Source organism: Diadema antillarum, unplaced genomic scaffold, assembly GCF_040938485.1.
Source record: "Diadema antillarum isolate AM-2024a unplaced genomic scaffold, OU_Dant_1.0 scf00000103, whole genome shotgun sequence".
Lineage (NCBI taxonomy): Eukaryota > Metazoa > Echinodermata > Echinoidea > Diadematoida > Diadematidae > Diadema > Diadema antillarum.
Window position 1 is genome coordinate 7,044,570 of NW_027270992.1, and position 21,623 is coordinate 7,066,192.

Consider the following 21,623-nt stretch of genomic DNA (forward strand, 5'->3'; position numbering starts at 1 on the left):
GATTTATGAATGATTTGAATGAAATCAATAAATATCAAGGAAAAACAAAAAAAAAAGTGTGTGCGGGGCGCGCGCGTGTGTTTTCGTGTGTACGTGTTGAGGGAGCATAAGCATTCAGGCATTCGCCTTGTCAAAATTTTCCTCTGAAATGTTATGCATGACGTTGACGTTCATAATAAACGTGAGGCTAAGCAGGAGATGATGTGATGGAAGCGGATGAGTTATGGGCATCCAAATAACAATTTAACGGATTCTACTTACACCCCACCCCCACGCCTTGACATAAAAAAGCACATGCACACACATACCAAATATAGAGAGACTCTCATGAATGAAGCGTTCATTTTAACTAAAAATACTCATGGCACTGTGGAACAGAGTGTTAGGCCTACGTTACATCAGAGTATCACAGAAGATATAAGAACAATAAGCAAACAAACATACACATGCACACGTACACACACACACACAAACACACATAAAGTCATCCATCCGCTTCCCCTCCCTCTCACCAATCTTCCACATTGTCGTCTTCCTGTATAACCTTTAATCTCATCCATAATTTTTTTTCAGATGGTTAAAAACCCCTCCATTTATTATGCTGGGTATATACTGTGCGTCGTGTGCAAAATCCTGTAAAAACTAATCTTCCTCTCATTTGGGGACCTTCGACGTTATACTTTGCTTTTACATTTTATTCATCCATTTATGGACCTCCTTGTGCCAGAATTTGAAAAAAAAAAATGTAAATGTGCCGTCCCTAATCCTTCGAACTGAAATGATGATAGAAAGTTGTTTTTTTTTCATTTTATGTAACCCAAAGTAATATGTTGCATTCAATCGTTCTATATGCACTTCGTTGAATTGTCACGTGATACAATATTCATCTTGATGAGGTTATGTTGACATACATGTATCAGTTTACTTACCATATATCTGCTACAGTCATTCATCTATTACAATTTCCCACTGCTAAAACATCAACACAATCAATAACACAGGTACAAGGATGACATTTCGTTAAGAAAAAAACGGATTATATGCCTACAATACCTGAAATTTAATATCAGTCCTATATATCGTTCGATTCTTGAGATGACTTCGCATTTTGGCGGAATGCGAACATGACTATAGGAATCACTGCTTAGGCAAAAAAAAAAAATGGAATCTGTGTTGTTGGTGCACATTGCGCAAATTGCTCACAGCAACTACATGCGAAAGCACGTAGCAGATTATTTCCTTCTTTATCTGAAATGTCAAAGTAAATTATGTCTTCCTTACACGATAACATGATTCGCAATGTCAAGGTACATGCAGTTTTGAAATACAACCTTTTTGCCTTCAATACGTGAAATGAAGGTAAATGTTACCTGGCCAGGATAACTACATATAGACCATCTTACAATGCATGTCAAACGTATTCAAATTGTGGCATTTCTTCTTTGCTTGATGAGCTAACAAGGGTTTATCCTTCATCGGAAAAAAAAATAAACTACATTTTTTCACTAGTCAGTGCTACTTGAAATTCGGTTATCATAAGATTTGTGTAAGAAATTGAATGGGATTGTATGGAAAAGTATTTCACACCTTACTTGTCATAGCGTATGCCTGATTAAAATCACTACATTAGACGTTTGCTCAAATGTCCCCATAAATTCTGGCTAATTTCAAGCATTCGCTATATAGTATGTATCTGTATACAGCAAGTAATACGCATGATACACAAGCAGATGGAACTTGAGCAATATACATGATATGTAAATTCATAAGGGGAAATGATATGCAATGAACGACATCAGTACAGAGTGGGCCAGTTTACAAGTGCCTCCAAAATGTATGATTTCTTTTCCCTTCATAAACCTAGTAACACCCTATTCCATCACAATGCACATGTCATGGGATACACTTTAAATACATTAGATAGCTGGTACTAGTAAGCCTTAAGCAAATCTCGAACAAGCTTTTGGGCGGCAGGAATTCAAAGTTTTTGCTAAAAAGGTACATTAAATGCATTAAACTTGAATATTACAACAATCGTACGGTCTACTAAATTCAGCTGCACTATACTGTTTGGCATTTGTTTTGAGATGTAGGCATGCAAAGTTCCTTATAGGAGTACCAGGGTTGTAACAAAAGGAGTTGTATGGTTCCCATAACATACGCAGACTATTCATTCTGTTAATATATTCTAAAGGTCAATGAGCGAACCTGCGATTACTACCTATATATCTTTACATTTCATGTACAAATGCGATTTCAGTTAGAGCCGTTTCTTACACAAAATCCGATCTGTTGCTCTTATATTTTAAGCATATTATGTGGGGCAAATAGAGACATTCGATTTTTCTCTGTTGTAATTATATAACTGCCTGTATACGTCGTGAATATTTACCTATTGATATACCAATACCAGAGACTCCAACCCAAAGTACCTTCTGATCTGGAGATTCTCCCGCCTGAAACCCCTAGCAAACGGGAGACTCAAATTTGATATGTGAGAAGCGCGAAATTCCCAGGGTTCTAGATGCTCTCTGGTGCTATCTAAGGCTTATTTTTTTCAACATACGATAGAAATATGTAAGAAATCCTTTCCAACGGGAGACAAAGAGCCAGGGCGGGAGAAATTAGATCTCAAACGGGAGAACGGGAGATTTTGCAAAAATGAGTTTTCGGCGGGAGATCTCCCGTCGAAAACGGGAGAGTTGGAGTCTCTGCAATACAGGTCAATGAAAATATATACACGGCCTAGTACGAAAGAAGCGTGCGTTTATATTCACTGTGTGGGTCTAAGCATGGTTTGACGATTTTTTGTTTGTACAACAGAATAATATAGTAAGTGTGCGTGAAATTTCTTTGTGGGATGCACATAGGTTATGGAGGAAACAAGAAGTAAACAATCATAGACGTTGACTCTACCTGACTTTTTATCTGTCTTACAGTGACAGGTTTCGCAATTACAGAATACATAAGTCGAAGATGGATCCCTGTGATGTCCAAGAATTGTCAGTAGAGATCTACAAGTCATAAAAACAAGTTACACGTGAACAGTCAAACAGATGTTATATTCCTAGCCGATGAGGGAACATATTACATTCAGGATGTTCCATTTCTTTTCATTTCATTTCATTTCATTTCATTCCATCTATCTATTGAAAATTTCATTTCATTTCATTTCATCCATCTATTGGGGTTGAGTATAACTTCTTCAAAATAGCATCTTGGAGCTTCAGATTTGGATACAAATTATTGTGATGATACCCGACAGCGATTTTTTTTTTTATCTGGCATATATCTGCGGGTCAGTCAAGTGCTGTGAATCTTAAAGGGACTGCTTCAACTTGCTCCGAAATCTTTGCGGAGCCTGGGAAGAGGCTTGTGTCGTCTTCAAAAAACAAAAACAAAAAATCACTTCCAGCTACATTGCCAAAGTTCTATCAACCGTTTGTGTTCTTTTCAATTTCAATTCAATTCAATTTATTTCACTTCACTTAAAAATGCAAAAAAACATAGATTCTACGAAACTTTATTCTTCAGCTTTCATAAGCCAAGAACATCATCGATTGTTCTTTCACTTGGTGTAGTTTGGCACTTGTTCATATAAGCACGAACGTGTTCAAGATATGTGGACGAACATAACAAAAAGTTTGGTCTCCGGCAAACAATACAAAATCTTTCATTATCACGATAGGACTTTCAACCAACCGTGATGCATAAATGAGGTATGCTGACATGCAAAATAAAATGACTCATGGCGCTATTGCTTTGTAGGGCCTCCTGTGATGTTATTATTCCATATGACTGTCGTTCACGGGGGCACCTCGTGATTAACATTTCGTGGTCCTATTCCATCAACAGATCAAGACATAACAAAGTCATGGTGCATTAACTTCGTAGTACACAGATAGTGAGCCATTTCATTTTGCATAAATGTAGGTCCTCATTCATGTACAGTAAAATTGAATGATTTTCCATTTAAGGTAGGTATACAAAACTTTGCCTCAGATCTAGATAGTGAAGATCATTAACACAAAATATTTTGATATTTCGTTTCCGGTGCACGAGCACCACGAGACGGAATCACAGTAAAACATCACATGAGTCTCAGCTGAGTGGGTACTACACGCATTATTTCTCGGTGAATAATGATTAGCCATGAAAAAAAAAAAGGAAAAAAGCACTCTAGTCCTCATTCGCCTAGACGTAATACGTAATGATAATAGATTGAAATATTTTCCGGAATATCTTGATTGCTACCCTGAAAAATTAGTGGAAGGTAACACATAAAATGGTCATTCGATTGACTTTTTTGTTTGTTTTTTTTTTTATTTTACATCATCCTTTAAAAAAGAAAAAAAAATAGGCGAGTTCACGCCAACCAGGTCATGATTGAAAATATAAATTTCAAGTTATAAAGAATGACGAGGTGAGAGATTTCTTCGTCGTTTCAAAACAAAAAGAATAAACGACAAGGAGATAATTTATCTGGAACTCATCCAACCGCAAGAATATGAACCATTCGTGAATTCAACTCCATCTGATGCGTCTCCCTTCGTTACGTCGTCCTTGGGCATCGACATCGGGTTCGTCGGCTTCTCGAACAGCGTCGGACGAACATGCAGCCGGAACTTCAGAGCACCTCCTGCATCACTGGAATCGTAATTGTAGAGGGCGCCACGTACTCGGCTTGGAAGCGTGCAACATGGCGGGATCATCGAGTGAATTCTACTTGCGATATTACGTGGGACATAAAGGGAAATTTGGCCACGAATTTCTCGAATTTGAGTTTAGACCAGATGGTAAGATCTACTCTCTAATTCACTGTCTATTTATTAATGAGAATTCACTGTAGAAACGAATACCATTGAGTATAATTCTGTCTGTCTGCAATGATACGAGTGAGTAACTGAGCGTAAAGTTGGAATAAAGGAACATGGATCTCAGTACATGGGGCCTGTATATTTCGCAGCCAATAAAAAGTGCAAGCAAGCATGCATGCAGCAACAGTAACAGTGTAGTGTTGGGCCTGCATAGATAGTGTAACTCGACCACTCTGTTCTAGAGTTTCTAATCTGCCATCGACACTGTCGTAGGGCCTGTGTGCGTCTTGGCGTTGATAATTCTCTTTATTGTAATTTAGATTATAATTAGGAACCTACCAATTTTTTGTTTTTTCGAGCGCCTCGGCTTAGCCCACTGCTGTGGGCTGTGTGTCATCGACGTCACTCGCTGTCTGTGTGAGGAAAGCAGAGAACCTTGCACTAAGCTATGGATGGCATTATCCCTTTGTATCCCCTGCGCTTGCTTGGCATTAATGCATAAATGGAAGGTTATCATAACCCACCTAGACATTTAGGATTAGATGTCTAGACCTAGGCCTAAATTACACATGTTTGGTCTTCTGAAAGACTGTTTTGCTTTTGATATCCTGAATCATTCGTTGTCATTTTTTGTGTTGTATGCATGGTGGATGAGCATATTGACATGAACGTGCGGTGTGTACATGTGTTAGTGTGCATGTTCCTTGTGTGTATGTGTGTTACAGTGTAGTTTGCGTTCCTTTTGTCTACCATGGTGAGTGTGTGACTCTGTGACTTTGCTTCTGAAAAAAGTATATTGTAGGCCTACTGCATCTTATTTGATGCATTCAATTCATTTTCTCACTTTATACTTTTGCACAAGTAAATTTTTGCCCTCTCGCAAACAATGCCTCCTTGTCATCGTAGTGTGAACAAATAAAGGACAAAGATGATACAAAGATCTAATTCTGGATTAATCGCTTTTTCAAAACATGTATGATAACCTTCCATTCATGGGTCTTTTTTTTTTTTTAATGTCAATTTAGTATTAAACTTTTTTGACCCACCCTTTGTTACTAATACTTGTACATGTAAGCAAGGTGGCCAAGTCTATCTAATGCACTTGTCAATGTAATGACGCACCCCACTACCCCCGGACATGGGTGCGTCATGGTCATTTTTTGACTGACCACACGGGGTTTTTGACGCACCCCCACAGTCACTTTTTGACGGACCACACGGGGTTTTTAACGAACACCACAGTCACTTTTTTGACGGACAACACGGGGTTTTTGACGAACACCTAGGTCACTTTTTTGACGGACATCCTCGGTACATTTGACGCACCCCCGTATATACTGAAAGGATTTTTGCATATGCTTTATTCAAGCAATTTCATTTCCTTTCGGTTCGTAAACACAATTTGTCAAAGTTTCGGCAAGTTTCCCTTACCCTGGCCCTGTAAGCACCGTACTGTCATTCACCGTACATCACTCTGCTGCTACGATATTCCGAATGTATGTGCATGCAATCCATAGTCACCTGGCCATACATATGACTTGTCTGCAGATGCGCTGTATGTGCGCGGCCATTTCTAGTCCGGTTGAATGCAACGCATGGACGATGTACGTTCGATGAGGAATAACGAGCACGCTGCTCACTTGCGAATTGCACAGCGTTAGCGAGCGAGTCGCGCACCACTAACACTCGACTTGCCTGCTACGGCAGGTACGCGCAGTACGCACCACGCAACGGTATACCAAAGATCGTATACGGAATTCCGTATACGATCTCCGTATACGATCTTTGATTTTACTATAGTACTGTCTGTGAGGTCGAAATCGGTAACAGTCTGTCTGGCTTGAGATTGAGTATGCGTGATTTCATGAGTTTGTTGGAAAGAAAATGTGAGGAGAAAGGGTGGCTTTTAAGTCATTTGCTTGCCAGATTCGAGCAAGCATTTTTCCCTCTTAGGCCTACTCCAAAACGCTTCCCGACTTTGATTTTCACTTGCCGCGGGAAAGCGCTCACTGTAAATTCACTCGCGGTACGTACGTGTATCCGGTACTGGTAGCGTGCAAAAATGCGTGCAGTTTTCCATAGCCAAGTGCATACCATGACGCACCCTCGGTTCAGAATAATGCGTGTTATTTTCCATAGCCAAGTGACGTACCATGACGCACCCCTCGGTCAAAAATTTGACGACAATGATGGGATTTTGACGCACCTCTCGGTCAAAAATTTGACGGACATAGCTGGTAAAATGACGCACACCTGGGTCACAAATTTGACGGACCAAACGAGGAAATGACGCACCCATGTCCGGGGGTAGTGGGGTGAGTCATTACATTGACAAGTGCATAATGTTAATAAAGACACTGTTTCTCTTGGGATTCAATTATCTCTGACTTGGACCACTCCATCACTAATGAAACTTTTTTTTTTTGAATAGCATAGTTATCTAGACACTAGAGAAATTTTTTCTCTCTTTCTCTTCTTCCTTTAAAACAACAACAACAACTAGAGAAATGAAATAATTGAAGAAACCACCCATGATTTCCTGTCAATTTTTTGTACCTTCTTTGTCATATACATGTACATGCACATGTTCTAGAATTCCCCGTATTTTACAACTTCTAGATTGGTGTCATGTAAGAATTTGAAGAGAGAGAAATGAAACAGAACAAAGAGCAAAGTCCTTTCTACTTTAAGGAAATCACTTACATTTCAGGTTCTATGTTCATGTTTGCTCAGCCAAGCAATACCCAACCTGAGAAGTTGCAATATAGAATGAAAACTATGCAAAAAAATAAAAACATATTTTGTTATTAAAATCAGACTGTATGATATCATGCAATTCTTGTTCATCTGTTTTCAGGGAAACTTCGGTACGCCAACAACTCCAACTACAAGAACGATGTGATGATCAGGAAAGAGGTTAGTAGTGCTCGGCCATGTTTTATGAAGAGTTAAAATTGATGATATAGTTGATTTCAACTGTGAGTCTATGGCAGCCTGTGTGGTAAGGAAATTTAAAATTGATTTTAGCTTTTGATAAAACGGGGCCCACCTGGAGTAGTACTTTGTATTTTGGATTGTTTTAGGGGTTGTTTTTGTTTCTTGTTTTCAAGTGTGTTATTTCTTGTTAGCTGTTTTGACTTCATATGGCTTTTCTTTTTTATATTTGCCATGCACATTTCTAACTATGCTTGTGATGTCTGTGAGTGATAATCCAGATTTCACCATTATTTATTATAGTGTTAGTAGTATGATCAATACTGTAGTCTGTCAATGACTAATGAAAGTTATTTGATAGTAGAGATTGTTGTTTTTGTGCTCTGTATTGCCATTTCATTGTAGTCAGAGTATGTTCTGTAGACACATTGCTGTTTTAAGTATGTGAAGTACACATGTACTGTAGAATAAAACGGTAGACCTATGATTGTCACCTGACTGGTCTTGGGACTTTTGTTGTTGTAGTTTGTTTGTTAGTTTGTTTGTTTTTATCATGACATGTAGAGAAGTGAAGGTGCATGAAAGAGCCAATTAACTGAAAGTTGAAGCACTAGTTGGAAACAGAGAGTAGATACAGTGTAATTAGAGATGTGCTAGGATATCACTTTTGGCTAGCAGTCTTAATTGACATTTCACTCCTACATGTATATGAAATGCCAAGTGAATAAAGCAACTTACATACAGCTGTAGAGACATCCATGCAGCTTTGATAAGCTGTGATTAATGGCTGTAAACTTTATATGATGGCTGCTGCCCCTTGGTATGTATGATGGTTATGCGTATCATAGACTTAGCGTAACAAACCCTAAGACCATTCTTCATTTTTATTTCAGTCTTAATGAGGTAATAAATTATCAACATCTGGCAGCATTAAGTTCTTCGAGAATTCAAGGAAGCACAGATCCCACTGTTATTAGTATCTTGCATGTGTTCTGAAATAGTCTCATGCAATATTTCTTTCACATACAATTGTACACATTGTAGATATCAAATAGGCCCTACACTTATAAATCAAAGCAAAGAAAAGGGCAAACAAATCAGTGTCCCGTTCCTTCTCACAAACAAATGCAAATCTCACTTCATAACAATTTCCTGTTAAACTCCATAAATCCCCCCCCCCCAAACCAGGCTTTCGTCCACAAAGCGGTGATTGAAGAGCTGCGTCGCATCGTGGAGGACTCAGAAGTCATGCAAGAAGACGACGCCCTTTGGCCGCCCCCGGACCGCGTCGGTCGCCAGGAGCTGGAGATCGTCATGGGCGACGAGCACATCTCCTTCGCCACCACCAAATTTGGATCTCTCATTGACGTCAACAACAGCAGGTACATACATATACTTACAGCCTGGAGCACCGATAGCTTATCATCGGACTGTTATTGCTGCTTAAAGTCATTATTTACCATTTGCAGATGAAAAAACAAACAAACAAACAGCTTTAGTGCGTGAAAATAGTTTTGAAATGGGAGGTAGGGATAGAGAAAACTAATGTAAAAATATTAATTAGTATAATCAATTTAGATATGCAAAATATAACAGCAGTTTTATTAAACTCTTTTTCCTGAATAAATCATCGACAGTTAGGCTTTATTTAGAAAATTAGGTGATAACTCCTTGTATTTGTGGCTTTATTGCACAATTTTTTATGGTACGATTTTTTTTTTATACAACTGAATTGTACATATGCATCAGATGTGATAACTGAGCATTTTTGTCCCCGCCGAACGAGTTCGAGCAGGGGACTATGAAACGGGCTCCGTACGTGTGTGTGTCCGTGTGTCCGTCCGTCCGTCTGTCCGTCCGTCCGTCCGTGTGTCCGTGTGTCCGTGTGTGCGTCCGTGTGTGATCAAAATCTTCAATTTGCTACTTCTCTGTCATTTATTAGCCAATTTTGATTCTGTTTGCTTTATATGATAGCACTACATGGGAGCTTTGAAACTTCTACACAGAATTTCAGTCGTGACCTTTGACCTTGACCTTTGACCTATATTGTACATTTTGCTACAAAATGCTACTCCTTCGCCATTTCTAACCCGATTTCGATTCCGTTTGCTTTATGTGATGGCACTAGGTGAGGGCTTCAAAACTTCTACACAGAATTTTGACCTTTGACTTCTTTGACCTTTGACCTTGATTTTTGACCTGTATTGTACATTTTGCTACAAAATGCTACTCCTTCGCCATTTCTAACCCGATTTCGATTCCGTTTGCTTTATGTGATGGCACTAGGTGAGGGCTTCAAAACTTCTACACAGAATTTTGACCTTTGACTTCTTTGACCTTTGACCTTGATTTTTTGACCTATATTGTACATTTTGCTACAAAATGCTACTCCTTCGCCATTTCTAACCCGATTTCGATTCCGTTTGCTTTATGTGATGGCACTAGGTGAGGGCTTCAAAACTTCTACACAGAATTTTGACCTTTGACTTCTTTGACCTTTGACCTTGATTTTTGACCTATATTGTACATTTTGCTACGAAATGCTACTCCTTCGCCATTTTTAACCCGATTTCGATTCCGTTTGCTTTATATGATGGCACTAGTTGAGGGCTTCAGAACTTCTACACAGAATTTTGACCTTTGACTTCTTTGACCTTTGACCTTGATTTTTGACCTTTATTGTGCATTTTGCTACAGAATGCTACTCCTTCGCCATTTCTAACCCGATTTCGATTCCGTTTGCTTTATGTGATGGCACTAGGTGAGGGCTTCAAAACTTCTACACAGAATTTTGACCTTTGACTTCTTTGACCTTTGACCGTGATTTTTTGACCTATATTGTACATTTTGCTACAAAATGCTACTCCTTCGCCATTTCTAACCCGATTTCGATTCCGTTTGCTTTATGTGATGGCACTAGGTGAGGGCTTCAAAACTTCTACACAGAATTTTGACCTTTGACTTCTTTGACCTTTGACCTTGATTTTTGACCTATATTGTACATTTTGCTACGAAATGCTACTCCTTCGCCATTTTTAACCCGATTTCGATTCCGTTTGCTTTATATGATGGCACTAGTTGAGGGCTTCAGAACTTCTACACAGAATTTTGACCTTTGACTTCTTTGACCTTTGACCTTGATTTTTGACCTTTATTGTGCATTTTGCTACAGAATGCTACTCCTTCGCCATTTCTAACCCGATTTCGATTCCGTTTGCTTTATGTGATGGCACTAGGTGAGGGCTTCAAAACTTCTACACAGAATTTTGACCTTTGACTTCTTTGACCTTTGACCGTGATTTTTTGACCTATATTGTACATTTTGCTACAAAATGCTACTCCTTCGCCATTTCTAACCCGATTTCGATTCCGTTTGCTTTATGTGATGGCACTAGGTGAGGGCTTCAAAACTTCTACACAGAATTTTGACCTTTGACTTCTTTGACCTTTGACCTTGATTTTTGACCTATATTGTACATTTTGCTACGAAATGCTACTCCTTCGCCATTTTTAACCCGATTTCGATTCCGTTTGCTTTATATGATGGCACTAGTTGAGGGCTTCAAAACTTCTACACAGAATTTTGACCTTTGACTTCTTTGACCTTTGACCTTGATTTTTGACCTTTATTGTGCATTTTGCTACAGAATGCTACTCCTTCGCCATTTCTAACCCGATTTCGATTCCGTTTGCTTTATGTGATAGCACTAGGTGAGGGCTTCAAAACTTGTACATAGAATTTTGACCTTTGTCTTCTTTGACCTTTGACCTTGATTTTTGACCTATATTGTACATTGGCTACAAAATGCTACTCCTTCGCCATTTCTAACCCAATTTCGATTCCATTTGCTTTATGTGATGGCACTAGGTGAGGGCTTCAAAACTTCTACACAGAATTTTGACCTTTGACTTCTTTGACCTTTGACCTTGATTTTTTACCTATATTGCACATTTTGTTACAAAATGCTACTTCCGGCGGGGACATATGTTACGCACCGCGTAATTTCTACTTTTCCTTGTTTAATCACTGCTCCCAGTGGTAAACAGTGGCTTTAAAGGGGAATGGAACCCAAATATACATGTGGATTGAGTGAATGTAGTATTATTAGTGGAACACATCAGCAAAGTTTTTAGGAAAATTGGATAATCTGTTGAATGAAAAGTTATGAATTTTTAAACACATGTGTGATGTGGACCAGGGAGTATGATCCTTTCAAAATCTAGCAGGATCTGCATGTGTGGTGTGCAATGTACAGAGATTGTTAACCCTGAGAGTATGGCATAAGATGAGGATATAGTCATGATCATTTTTCAAGCACTGACGGAGTATGTGTTGATTTTTACCAGTAATTATATCTTATCCACGTTCAAAGATGTGAACTGGTTTCCGGGGGATACCACATTTGAGAGCAATAGGATTCCGTTTGTGATCCTCTTATTTACATGTACATCGTGTATGTAATAACTACCTAAACCTATAATTTATACAGATGTTACCCCTCAAGCAACAAACGATTTTACACACAAGCAATGCACACATAAACACATAGGCGCACATGTTAGAGCAGCCATGATTGGTTCAGTAACTTTCGAGAAGGAAAGCTGCGAGCAGTATAGGGGCCAATTCGATGATGTAATTGTATGCATTGCTAATAAGCAGAGACCTCAACAAACAAAATAGATAACAGAGGCACACACACACACACAAAACATGTCAGGAATGATGTCAAAGCCAATAAACATGTAGTACTAATACTGTTCCATTTTCTCTCTCACCATTCAAACACTCTGCAGAGATGCCGAGGGTCTGCGTACCTTCTACTACCTGGTCCAGGACTTAAAGTGTCTGGTCTTCTCACTGATCGGCTTACACTTCAAGATCAAGCCCATCTAAGGACCATCCGTGCTTACTCATTCCAGGAAGAAAGACATTTTGTGTTGACTGTTTTCCCAGAGGGGTAAAGATTGTCGGAATGTAAAACTTGAAAGGGAGGAGCATTGCATGACCAAGTGACCTATTGCAAAAAAAGCTGGGATCTGACATACATCTGAAAATCAAGCACAAGCCTCTGAATACTCAGTTCTGAGTGGCTGATATCTGACTTATGTTTGATTTCCTGACTTATGTTTGATTGTATCTTTTTGTGGAATACAGCCAAGGGAGCAAAAAATGATGTTGTCTCTGCTTTGAAAGTCAGGGGGGAAAATCCTGGCTCCTAAAGTAGAAGCGATGGAAAAAAGACGGCAAACTCGGAAAGTTACTGTAGCAGAAAACTCATCAACCCTTGCAACCGCGAATTGTATGCGTCTAAATCCGTGGTGAAGGACTGAAGGCCGCAGGGAAGCTCACCGAGACAGCAAACTCAAAAGCGTATTCTCACCAGGAAAGGGGTTCCATGGACTTCAGTTGCATCAGAGTTCATCATGACACACTCGATGCATATGATATGATATTTCTCCCTCCATTTTTGTTTTTGTTTTGTTTTCTTAATTTTCCAAACGTATTGTGGGTTATTTTTGCCACCCCTTACCCAAATTCCATGTTGATTAACACCCTTGCAGCAAGATGTGGTTTGGTAGGATGCGAGTGACCCCTGTTACATGTAGGTGCAGCCGTGTGTGCCTTGTTTTAATATCAATGAAGAGAAAAGAACAGTCCGAGTATAATTCAGTGAACAATACACTGTAGAAATGTCATACAGTTACCGTATACTGTATATGCCATGTATTTTGCAAGCATTATACATCACGCATTGAGACCTGTTAGATGATTTTGCAAGTGATTAAATTCTCAATCAAGAACCCCAAGTAAGTGCTATCCCTGTTCAAGCAGAAAGTGAGCAATACAGTGCTCTCCCATTATAACGAAAACGGTTATAACGAAATTCCGGTTATAACAGAGTAAAAATTTGGGGTGCAATGTCATCCACTCTATGTATTTCTGTTGTTTATTTGTTCGGTTATAACGAAATTCCGATATAACGAAAGAAAACTGCCGGTCCTGAGGACTTCGTTATAACGGGAGTCCGCTGTACTGTATATTGTACACTGTATGTTCGTTCGTGGGAGGCAGTGCCTTCGCGAGTTTTTTGCATGAATGAGTTGACTCCAAGAAACTTAGTAGAATTATAACACTGCAAAACATTTGGCATTTGGTACGCCTTCCCTTAGCCTTAAGCCATTGGGGACGGTCCGATTTTGCTACAACATGCATTACCTATGGACACTTGCCCAAGTATACTCGGGACTCGTCCTCCAGGGGTTAAGCTCTTGTGCCATCTGGCTGCTCGAGGTTGCAATAGATTTAAAAAGAAGAGTTTAACATTAAGACTGACCCCAAGACTGTGGTATATGGTTGTGTGTTTATAACAGATTTTATCTTTTTCTTGTCAGTGTCCAGCAAATTCAAATTCCGCAGTTTTCAGAGATGATTCCAAGTATCCTACAATAGCTCATACATGTGCATGTCCATTTCTTGAACTTTAAAAAGTTCATGTTGAGCTTGTGTTGTGTTCAGTTAGTTCCCACTGCATGAGTACCTACAAGCTAGTACGTACATAAACTATCATTGTCCGTGTGTTATGGGTATATTTGTCTCAACAACAACAACAAAGAATTGTGTCGACCCCACTGGCAAAAGTTCAGGATTTTATTGCAGTTTTTAAGTTTTTTGCATTCTCATTTCAGCGTTTATGATTTTCACAATTTAGGAGTATTATGTAAATCATGTGATGTACATATAGTGTACGTAGATGTTAGAGTTGTTTGAGATTAAACAAAGTTCAAAGTGATTTGTTGTCTTGATTATTTCTTTCCTAGTACAGTATATGCTTCAGTTTTAGTGAATGCAGTGCCTTGGCATTTGTAGGACACAACTGTGAAAGTTTTGAGAAAAATTGAATGAGCCATTTAAAAGTTGTGCACTTCTAATGTTGTGGTGCAGCTTTCACTGGATGACAAGACTACAGCATTTTGTGACGTTGGGTATGCACAATGATATAAAGAAAATATAAAGAGATTTCAACAAAATTTCATTTCACAAGAAAAGTGCTCATTCCCTCGGCCTGTTACCGACAGGTGTTAAGGGTAATGTATTCCCCCTGCATTCTGAGAGGTAAGTCAAGCGTTTTCTTCATTCAAATATGGAAATATGTCGAGCTTACTTTATATATTCTTTATATTGGTATTCACACATGAAGTCACGAAGTGTGGTGGTTTTCTCATCCAGTGATGGTTGTACAATAACTAACAATTCTTACCTGTACATGTACTTTTAAAACGGATTGTCCGATTTTGCCTCAAAGTATGCCGAGATGTGTTCCACTAACATTGCGGCATTCCCTCAATTCACATATTTGGGTTTAATTCTGATATTCACAAATATAGCATCCAATTATTTTTCTAGGAGAGAGACTGTTATATTTTTCAGCCCTTGTGATTTGCATTATGCTGGAGCTACAGTGGAAATTCAGTATAAAAAGATCCTTGGGACCATGAAAATATGTTCCTTATATCAGATATTTTGTTATATCAGTAGTCAATAAACAATAAAAAACAAAGGAAATACATTCATTGGGACCAGAGAAACTAGTTTATTATCAGGCATTTTGTTACAGCAGATCTCTTTATATTGAGTTTCCACTGTTTTGGGCCCTGTTGCATAAAAGTTGAGATCATACACAAGTCAAACTAGAGAAGCACTCTGAGAGCACGGACCTCCACCAAGCAGCTCTTTTCCACCACTGGTCTTGTTTTCCAGCCATATGTATGCATGCTGAAAATCGCCCAATTTCCCAATATACATGTAGAAGCATTTTGTTACATCATGAACTTCAAGCTGCGCAGCACCTCACTCTAGCAGAAACTAGTGCATGCACTTTAGTTCAAATATGCAAACCTCAAAAAATGTGCAGTATGAATCTTGAGTTCATTGACCCTACCTGCCAAAATATTTTAAATCCTTCATAAAATCCAGAAGAATCCCTGGACCACTACCAAAGTTCAATCATCTGTTTCTTGTGTCATTCTCAGCCTTTCTTGTAAGTTTCATCCAAATCCGTTCACAACTTTTTGAGTTATTTTGCACACATACAAACAAACAAACCAACGCCAATGAAAACATAACCTCCTTTGCATAGGTAAAAATCAAACGTCCTGCTAGGTCTCTATATACACTGCACTCATTTCTGATCGGCCGATACTTGCCGTATGTTTGATTTTCTGACTTATGTTTGATTGCATCTTAACAGGCCCTGGGCCCTGTTTTATGAAGAGTTATAATTGATTACTGTATATACGCTGTAGTTAATTTCAATCACGAGTCTATGGCAGTCTGTGTGTTAAGGAAATTTAAAATCGATTATATCTTTTGACAAAACAGGGCCCTGGTCGGTCAACATGCACACACACACACACACACACACATAGTTTTAAATTAATTGCTTATTTAGGTATACAGTTATACATACGGATACTGAAACATAACTCTGAAAGCTCACACAAAAATAACAGGCAGGGTGGCATTTTCCATAATAATGATTTTTATTTCTCTTTAACAAGAAACAAAGCTTTTTATCATTCTCTCGATAATAATTATCATAATAATAATAATAATAATGATACGCAGCAGCCTGCGATGAGGCTACATGATGTGATGACAACAACGAAGAGGGAAAAAAAGGGAAAGGTATCACAAGAAGATAGAACAGGATTCAGAAATAAGAGACGGACAGAGATGGGCTTTTGTTTGAATTCACTACTGGACATGTTGCACTGGTTAAATCTTCATTCAATAACATCACTTCTCCGCTCGTTAATAATTCAAGTCGCCTTCCCTTCGCTCACATGCATTATGCATACCACGTGACACTGGTGTAAATAAATGTAGCTTTTTTTTTTTCGTTCTTTTGTATACATATACAAATATCACTCACTTGGTACACGAGATTGAATATAAGCAATTTCTAGTAGAAGTTACATAGCAAATATCAAACTGTGCCGTGCAACTGCATACTCCCACTTCACTTCATCTATACATGTGTGAATCAGTTGATTTTCTTTTTTAATTCTTCTGAAACCCTATACATTACCACACTAACCAACAACCACCGAAGTGGGCATGGACAAGGAAGTTCAAAGCTTTATGCAAGTAAAAATTGTGGCATGTTCTACATGTCACTTGGCGCTGTTTACATTTCCCAGTCCATGCTCAATATATTATCTTTTGTTCCATTGCTATATAGTAAGATAAATGTTCATGCTACCGAGGAAGAAACACCTAATAAATCTCCTTAAAATGGTAAACCCCCCCCAAAAAAAAACAACAACTAACAAACAATAAACACATACATAATGCCTTCAATGGACATTGCTGATTCTAGTACCTATCTGCAGGAATGCGCAAGTGCACGTAACTTCTTGGTTTCAGCGAATCTCCGTAAACCGTATTATGATCCCCACTCCTTCCATTATTCCCTTCCCCAACCCCCCCCCCCCCCCCCCAAAAAAAAGAGACAAACAGGTACAACCCCTCTAACAGCAATAATTCAGTCTAAATCAGCACACCTCAATATTCACAGCACTTCGCTGTCAGTACCAGTCTTGGCAGATGATAAGGCATTTTACACCAGATTACACAGAGAACAATGATGTTTATGGTAAAAATTCAAGAAAACTTGTACTGCTCATCTTCAACTTTACGCAGCTGGACACATACACCTGCATACTGAAGTGACAGTGTGACATCTCCACATGAATTCGTGCCTGGGAAAATATGTGACTGTCAAACATTGTTCTTTTGGTAAAAGCTTATAAAAAATAATAAAAAATGAAAACAAAAAAAGCAAATTCTGATGCATGAATGCCTAAAATAACTCTTGAGATTTACAGTTGTTTGATTCTTTTTATCTAATTCTCCACTACCCAACATGACTCACACTCTTTATCCACAGACAGTGTGATTGAGTAAGCTTTGAGTATTTATACTTAAGCACAATAGAATCTCACTTCGATAAAACATAAATAACTTAATATGATATAGACATTCACATGCAGTACATACAAAAAAGAACACAAATATCGGGAACATATCAGATCACAAATTCGTAAATACAGGAAATAAATTGTTAACAAATGTTTTCCTCTCGTGAAATCGCGATTCCATCCATCCACTAGAAGAAAAAAAAACAAAAACAAATAGGCTCTGAAATAAATGGAGTAATTACAATAGGAACCAAATCCAGGCTTAGAAAAAAAGAAAACCATGAAAAGGAAGGAAACCAAGGAAATAAAAAAGAAAACCAAGAAAAGAGTATCACCGTATATAATACTGGGCTTCATAAGAAGTGGCTACTTAAACTTTTATGCGTTGCCCTACAAGTCATCCCCACACTAAAATCAGCAGTAACAGCATACTTCATACTCTCATTATTTGCATCACTGTGATTTCCTATCATAGCACATCCATAAAACATCCTGAGATCTTTAAAATTTCTTTTAAAATTAAGAAAATAATAAAGAAAAAAAAGAAAACCAAAAGCCAACAAGAGAGAATGAAAAAAAAAAAAGGTATCCTGGATTAGGGACCCAAATCACTGGAAATTTCAAGCTGTCTCTGTATTTGAATTAAAATACCAAGTCTTCCTCTTTACTACTCGCTAAAGACTGTTAAGCCCCTCCCCCTCCCCCCCCCCCCCCCCAACAACAAAAAGGACACAGAATTCAACCAGATATATGACGTTGTAATGCTCCCTACTGCATGGTTAGATGGGGGTCCTCGAACAGTTTCAGAACTCGCTGAGAATTTCATAAGTTTTTTTTGCAGCGTCCCACGAGAGCTATGCCAGTATAATAGATCAATATTTGTTAAGTAGTTACATATCGGCACTACATTACCGCATTGATCATCAGCTTCATTAAGTAGCTTTGTGCTGAATTGGAATTCCTTTAGCATCAACAAAATATGATACACACAAGTGCTACAGTCATGTCATTTCTTGCCAATATGTAAACCGACCCCTTAAGAGTCGAAAATTGTTAATTTTGCTACTGTCACCGTTACAACTTTTCTTCAATTCACACAATCATAACTAGAATGGGTAGTCAAGATAAACAATGCATTTACATTCGGGGAATATATTCGTGGAAACGAAATCGGATGATATAATCTCTTGACACAACACTCTACAGTTCTCAACACCATTTTGCACATTCGTAAAAAGAACATACGCAACAACACCTCACTCTAGCGAAAAGCAGATGCAAATTCTCGACAAGATCATCACGTGTGCGTACTTCAGTAGATTTCTTATTTTCGCTGTCGTTTAAATAGAAATGAGAGAAAGGAAGTATCTCTTCAATCAATGATAAAATTGCATCAAGTATACAGAATTAGTTTCATTTTGTCACCTTACATTACGCCATGTTATTTCTTGCCAATGTATAGCTTTCATAATGCATCATTTTGATCAACCCCTTTCTCCATATCACTGACATAGAGTGCATACCAATTATATCTGATATCATATCATGGCACTTAATTAGTAGATAAGACTACACTACATATATTTCTGCCTCTACTGGGTGTATGGTACAAGTTGTGACTTACTGAGATTACTCCGAGATTATTCACCACTAAATCAATGCAATTTTTTTTTTCGTTTGTTTAAACCTTTACAATATCATTCTCTCCGTTCGCTGCGTCTAAGTATGTACATACGCGACATATGTCCAAAACGGCAGCGCCTCTCACACGCCGGGAATGAAGGCACACGTTGCTAGAGTACGGCAGAAAATAAAAAATAACGAAGAATATCCTCTCCTTCGAATATCACCTCCGCTGACAATATCATCATCTATCTCGTGGCAGAGTTGCCACACAAACACCAGGATAAAGAATGAAAAACATAGTTTGGGAGCATATTTTTTTTTTTTGGGGGGGGAGGGGAAGGGGGAGTAATCAGAGAAATTAGTGGTGTAAGAAGGAGAAAAAACTGCTTTGGTTTTGTTATCATTTCTTAATGACTGACCACAGCAATATTTTGTCCAATTGCAATAAATTAATTAAAATACAAAAAATAAAAGTGATGGCAGTTTGATGTAAAAAAGAAATTGTGATGCTGAGGAAAGTGAGGGGAGGGGGAGTGATCTTATTTGATTTCTGTCTATCTTTGTCTCCCAAATGAAGATGGCAACATGTGAGAAATCATACTTCTGATAAAGTGTGTGTGTGTGTGTTTGTGTGTGTGGGGGTGGGGGGAGGTGGGAAGGGGAGTAATATTTTTACTCATGCATTGATATGCCAAGCTCATGTGGCTGGGAAAATTGCTCTCACATGGAGCCAAGCTTTCTCTAGCAACTTGTGTCTTTTGACAGCGGAGAAGTGCAGTATTTGGAGGAGATACTCCATCAACGTCACTTCTCGCTGAGAGAAGAAAAAAATCTCCATCTGCGCCCAAGTCCATACAGTGTATATCGTACGTACAGTGCTAATACAACGGTCTTCCGTATGTCATATATATAGATATGTACACATTACACTACGCATGCTGTCAGATCAGGAGGCAGGGGGGATGAGGGGGGTGGGGCATTGTAATGTGGCCGCCTCCCACGAGTGGGCGGAGCTCTCCGGATGCTCAGCCAATGGGGAGGCGCCTCCAGCAGGGAGCAGGCTGGTGGTGACTGGATGGAGATGTCCACGCTGCAAGCTGCCCTGCCATGTCATCAATGAGATTCTGGAATTCATTGGACAGTGGGTAGAGAGAGAACGTGAGCAAACAAAATGTTAATATGTTACGATAAAGATGTGAAAGAATTACATGCAACACTGTTTTTCTCTGGGTTACTACAGAGACAAAGGACTTCTTTATCTCTCCCCCTTGGGTCATATCAATAAGAAAACGTTTTAGCATCACTCGTCTTTTCCACTCCACGATACTATGTCATTACTTCATAATTTCATTGCGATGTGAAAATCCATTCCTTACAAAACAGATGGCACACAGTAAAACTTCAACAAATGTACACACAAGTAAAAAATACTGGCAAAATTGACTTCACCCTACAAAAACAGAAGTAGTGCTACACTCTCTGCTATGGTATAGCAGTAATTGAAAATTGGACATTTCTTTGAATGACGGTGGTGACAGCAATGACACTATGATAAAGCGATGAGAGAGGGTTCTTGTGACATCGGACAAATATTACCAAGGTTGTGGCTGTTCCCATAATTGAGCATCTGCATCTTTGGTCAATGAATGTGATATTGGGTTAACACTGTAACTTGTCAATTCATGAGTTGTGAGTGCATGCATAATATAATTGTATTTAATATATGGAATCTATTGTATACTTGCATATGCAGATGCATGGTATATAAACACATTTTTCATAATTTGTATGAAACAATAAGAGTCAAATTTCTTGGGATTGAAGGATGGAGATCAGTCACGGGAAAAGTTATCTCTTAAAGAAAGAACTAAATATGTGATACATCGCACATGAAACCAAGTTTTGTGTCATGCCAATGTGACCAGGATGCCTTTTTCAGACTTGTCTACTGAATTAATGATGAGATGATTTACTAACATCAAACTCTTCATAACATCCTTAATAATACTTGTCTGTCCTTGCGCACGGCTACTGCCATCTGTTTCTTTCTGCTGCAATTCACCTGCACAAAATAGGTTTTTCGTTCGGGTGTATTCTCCCGTAACCAAACCCTCATAAAGTCAGTATGCCTACTGTTCATGTACAGATACCTCTCTGTGATCATATAGGATATACTGTATACGCCGAATATTTCGCGAGGTTTTTATTTTCGCGAATTTCGCGACTCAGGTGCTATTTGCGAAATTAAAGACACGCAAAAATATT

At 38.6% G+C, this 21,623-nt stretch overlaps 2 protein-coding genes across 2 annotated transcripts in view; one reads left to right on the forward strand and one right to left on the reverse strand.

Moving 5' to 3' along the window:
* Window positions 1-7,718: 7,718 nt before the first annotated feature.
* LOC139718971 (protein mago nashi homolog) lies at window positions 7,719-15,075 on the forward strand. The gene is made up of 3 exons (XM_071630415.1): window positions 7,719-7,733; window positions 8,940-9,133; window positions 12,546-15,075. Exons 1-3 carry the CDS (start codon window positions 7,719-7,721, stop codon window positions 12,643-12,645), a joined length of 309 nt encoding a protein of 102 aa, XP_071486516.1. The 3' UTR covers window positions 12,646-15,075.
* Window positions 15,076-20,001: 4,926 nt separating this feature from the next.
* The window catches only part of LOC139719051 (uncharacterized), a 93,485-nt gene continuing 91,863 nt past the window's right edge, over window positions 20,002-21,623 (reverse strand). The window contains exon 16 of the mRNA XM_071630493.1: window positions 20,002-20,482. The gene's annotated coding sequence lies outside the window, so the exon portion shown is untranslated. The remainder of the gene's footprint in view (window positions 20,483-21,623) is intronic.

Coding starts and splice junctions, on each gene's coding strand:
- LOC139718971 (XM_071630415.1), top strand. Junction 9,134..12,545: donor ATTGACGTCAACAACAGCAG/GTACATACATAT, acceptor AACACTCTGCAG/AGATGCCGAGGGTCTGCGTA.